The sequence below is a fragment of the Priapulus caudatus genome, unplaced genomic scaffold (assembly GCF_000485595.1).
Source record: "Priapulus caudatus unplaced genomic scaffold, Priapulus_caudatus-5.0.1 Scaffold30, whole genome shotgun sequence".
NCBI lineage: Eukaryota > Metazoa > Priapulida > Priapulimorpha > Priapulimorphida > Priapulidae > Priapulus > Priapulus caudatus.
In genome coordinates this window covers 776,288-780,841 of record NW_014577091.1, presented here as the reverse complement: position 1 = coordinate 780,841, position 4,554 = coordinate 776,288, and the positions used below count along the sequence as shown (strand labels likewise).

General features: G+C 44.1%; 1 protein-coding gene across 1 annotated transcript in view; it reads right to left on the bottom strand.

The window, feature by feature from the left end:
- Nucleotides 1-2,286: 2,286 nt before the first annotated feature.
- Nucleotides 2,287-4,554, bottom strand: part of LOC106815970 (kielin/chordin-like protein) — a 67,982-nt gene continuing 65,714 nt past the window's right edge. The window contains exons 4-6 of the mRNA XM_014820509.1: nucleotides 3,601-3,798; nucleotides 3,024-3,118; nucleotides 2,287-2,382 (exon numbers count right to left, since the gene is read on the bottom strand). Of these exons, the coding sequence (XP_014675995.1) occupies nucleotides 2,290-2,382; nucleotides 3,024-3,118; nucleotides 3,601-3,798 (386 nt within the window). The 3' untranslated portion in view covers nucleotides 2,287-2,289. The remainder of the gene's footprint in view (nucleotides 2,383-3,023; nucleotides 3,119-3,600; nucleotides 3,799-4,554) is intronic.

Sequence of the window (4,554 nt, the reverse complement as noted above, 5' to 3'; positions counted from 1 at the left end):
ATGTAGATGTATGGATGATGGGATGGTGGCGTAGATGGATGGATGTGAAGACAGGGATGGGAATGGGGAATGGAGAATGGATGGATGGATGGATGGATGGATGTAGTGGATTGGGACTTGGATCGGCACGGTGGAGTATGGTGAATGGCATGGCTGAATGGGATGTATGGATGAGATGTGATCGGATCGGATCGTTCTATCGGATAGATGGATAGATGGATCGATCGATCGATCTACGAATAGATAGATGAATAGATGTTAGGATAGATGGAGGGCAAAAACGGATGCATTTATGGAGAGATGAAGGGAAAGACTAACATAAATATATGGTTAGATAAATAGATCAATAGATATATAAATCGATAAATAGACGGCGAAAGAACGAGATAAATAAATACAGCCTTCGTGGGCTCGGGAGGTGAAATCTCACCCTGCTTTTGATTAACTCAGTCTACTGATCGTGAGCGCCCAGACATGATCAAGTAGCCTGTATACGATTTCTTAATAGCTAGATACATGTATTGCCACGCGTCCGTATATAATATTACAGTAATTTCACAAGCTATATAACTAATCGGTACAGCTATATATCACCTATACTGCGATCTCTGTGACTATGTGCTCAAAAGTCAGCTAACGCGAGTCTAGACTTCCGGCCCACGTGCCCTCCATCTTCATCATCCCAAACCTCTCAGAGACAGCTGCATTGGCACCCATTTGTTAGTTCTAGAGTGCGCTTTTCGCGCGTTGCAAAAAGCGCTGATAATCAATTCTGTGTATACATCCTGTTGATGAAGCGCTGATATGCGCGAGATAGAGAACAGGGATGATGATGAGGATGAAGATGAGGAGAGGGCGTGATGACAATCAGTCACTTATTACTGGCAGTCTGACAGAACGCCGGCCGAGAGAACAACAAGATGCGCTTGAAATAACCACTACGCGCACTTGTTTACACGCGCCATCCCAGAGCACTGGCAGGAGCGCGTAATGCGTTGCGTATATTCTTACAGATGTACGCAACAGGTGGTGATAAACTAGCTAGACAGAGGGCTAACCGAGCAGGAGGAGAAAGAGACGAACAGAAAGAGGAAGAGGAAGAAGAAGAAGAAGAAGAAGAAGAAGAAGAAGAAGAAGAGGAAAAGAAGGAGGGAGGAGGAAGAAGAAGATTAACAAAGTGGGAGAAGAGGAAGAAGGGGGAGGAGAAGATAAAGATGAAGGAGGAGGAGCAGAAGGGGGAGGAGGCCGAAGTGGATATAGAAGAATGAATAGGGACGTGAGAAGGGAACGCGTAGAAATAAGGTGCGGTGGAGGAAATTATGGACGAGGAGAAGGTGGGTGAGGATCGTCAAACAAGAAGGAAGAAAAAGAAGTGGCAAATCAAAATTGTTTTTAAGAATACAAAACATGATTGCTGCTTTGTTTTTAACCAAACTGGAACGTCTATCCGTCTTAATAAGACGGTCACGTGGGCAGGAGTGAACCGGGAAGCAGACAGATCTGTTTCTGTGAAGCACTCTACCTCGAAATGCGAACAAATTGAGAAAGGTGTCGCTAGCGCATACCTATCGTTAACGTACCCCCTTAGGTGCTCAGTTTATGCTAATTCATTTTAGCAGGCCAAGGATAGCTTAGGAACGCGCGGTTTTCCTTAAAGATCTCTGCCTGTGTCAGATGACAGTGAGCACATACTCACACAGAGGGCTGCACGCGCCGATGACCGTTACATTATAGGTTCAGCGTCCGTTAGAGAAGTATCGCATACACCGGATAAATAATCGTCAGAGCTGATGTGATGGCACCGCCATACACACGCTGCCCGGGCACGCACGCACACACTCACGCGCGCGTACACACGCACGCACGCACACATGTATGCACACTCATGCACACACGTTCACATCCATACACACTTATACACACGTACGTACACGCACTCACGCACTCACATATGCACACACGCGCTCACACGAACACGCTTCCGCTCATACACACGTTCATGCGCATGAGCACACGCGCACAGTTTTGGCATTTATATATATTAAGTGTCACATATGAATGAATCACCGGGTAACAAACGAATCACGTCACACACCTATCTCACTCTACGCTACGCAACCGCCAGATGCCGCCATCTACCCTCGATGATGTAATCGCCCGGCGAAAACACCACGAGAGTCCCGCGAGGATCGTCGAAATGCGACGTCAGCGCCACCCGGCGGCGAAGAGGAGCAGGAGAGAAAAGTACGCAACGTAAGAAGGCACAGTGTGTGGGGTGTCTGTGGGCACTTACAGGCATGGCTGCGACAGGCACGGGCTGGCAGCTCTCTGCTGACACTCACACGTCTCCAGGCTGGTGACCCGACGTGTCAGAGCCTCGTTCTGAAAGAGCGGCAGACGAACAACGTTATGTGTGGCGTCATGAAAAAGGGATACTGCTAGCTCGTCTATCATATATAGATATATATACTCACGTGTTACGACACAACACGCTGGCAGTGATAAATTGTATAAAACGCGTGGAGCGATTAAATGTGAAGTGGGTGTCCGGTAAATCTGGCATGCACTGCATTATGATTTATCACCGGTCGAACACTATCCCCCCGTCTTACTTAATGATGAAGTTTCGAAATCGGCACCCAAAGATGTTTAAGCAATATTACATTTAACCCCACAAATTATTATTTGATCTATATCAATTTTATCGTGTATCATTAACGCATAAAAAACATAAAAAGATTTGAAACGCAATCACCTACACGCGCAGTCTTCTCTAAAGACATTCTTTTAAGAAATGCGTTCTTGTAAAAATTTAATGTCTTGATGTGCTATTAAAAATGTCTCGCTACACACTGCGCATTGTAACATCTCTGGGATAGTGTTCTGCTCTAAGCTCTACTTTGGGATTCTCGCCATGTGTACCTGATACATTTCCAGCGCACGCTATTGCTACATACGTATACTATTATTACTTTACTATTAAACTTATTATTCATTAATAATGGGACCTATTAAAGACGTACCTTTGTCTTCAGTTTCTCCACCTCTATCCGCAGCGCTTCCATTGTATGCTGGTACTCTACAATCCTCGGGGAATGATCCAGCATACCCATCAAATCTGTTCGTTAGATTTTTAACGAATATTATTACCTAGTATAGAAATCTACATATTATACGCTCATACAAATTATCAGACATTTAATTAGTATAATGATGAATTATTATTGAATACACGACATTTCCGATTATATGCGCAGGCACCTGATATGAAGCATCTGCCTGTACATGTTTCCGTTTGTTTTTTTAAATACATTTTTTAATTAGTTTTGTGAGTTGAATAAAAATTAAAAACACACGGCAATTGTGAAATAAATTATTACTAACATTGCCACGTTTAGAAATATCATTTTCGCTTTTGTTATTTAAATATAAATTAAAAAGAAAATGTTCCATTTAAAATCATTTAATTTGAAGAATCAAATCAAAAAGCCAACCTAATTTTAACCTTCTAAGTTAATGTTTTTAAGAAGAAATAAATATAGATGATTATTATTGTTGAGGTTGCGGGGATAGTTTAGACGATTTACTCTATATACTCACCATTCTCTATAAGGCCTTTCCAGTTCTTCATGGTGAGCACGCCAGCAGGCACCTCCGCTGCCTTCTGTCTATCCGCCGCTGTCAGCTTATCCCGTGCCGCCTTCTGCGGTCCCCTCTGTCCCTTCATCTCGACATTGTTGTTTGCACGTGGAGCACCTTGGTTTTTCGACCGCGACGGTGTGTCTTGTCCTGGTTTCTCTGGTGAACAATACGGAAAACGTCAAGTCACAAGGTGATAAGGAACGTAATTCCAAGTGACTGTACTTATGCTTACTTGCTTATCTACTGTTTTATTGCAGCACGAATGTCGCCCGTCGGTGAAGATTTTCGATGTATTGTTTCTATACCGCCACACGATGAGCTCCACTATTATATCTGCAGCATTCCGACATTGAGAGATAGCTTATCTGTCTTACTCTATCCTGTCGTGGTATTCGCGACTGAATTATTCTGTTTTTTTTTCTTGCTGTCATTTCGCTATTTTGCCGAGTTTTATCGATGCGGGATTGATCTTGGGCGCCTAATAAACTACCCGTCTTGCGCGGGGCCTGTTTCCGAAATTTTCCGCATCGGCGCATCCGTGTTGTGTTTATCGATTCGAGTTATTAGTAACCCTCCCTTCCTAAAAGATTCACACACCCGCTATTGACGCAACGCAATCTTTTGTTGGCTTAACGGCAGACGACCAAGCGGCAGTAAGACGCACCTACCACGTTGGCGTCTAGCTGCTGCCCCGAGCACTCCCATTACCACCTCATTCTCAATATCTCCTTCTCCCCTTCCCGCTCACTCATTTTGTTACTCTCTACTCCTGTCGTTCACACTCTACTCGCTTCTATATCCTTTCCCATCTCCCCTTCTCTTTCTTACTATTCAGTCCGCACTTTCTCTCGTTCTTCTCTCTCTCTCTTTCTCTCTCTCTCTCTCTCTCTCTCTCTCTCTCTCTCTCTCTCT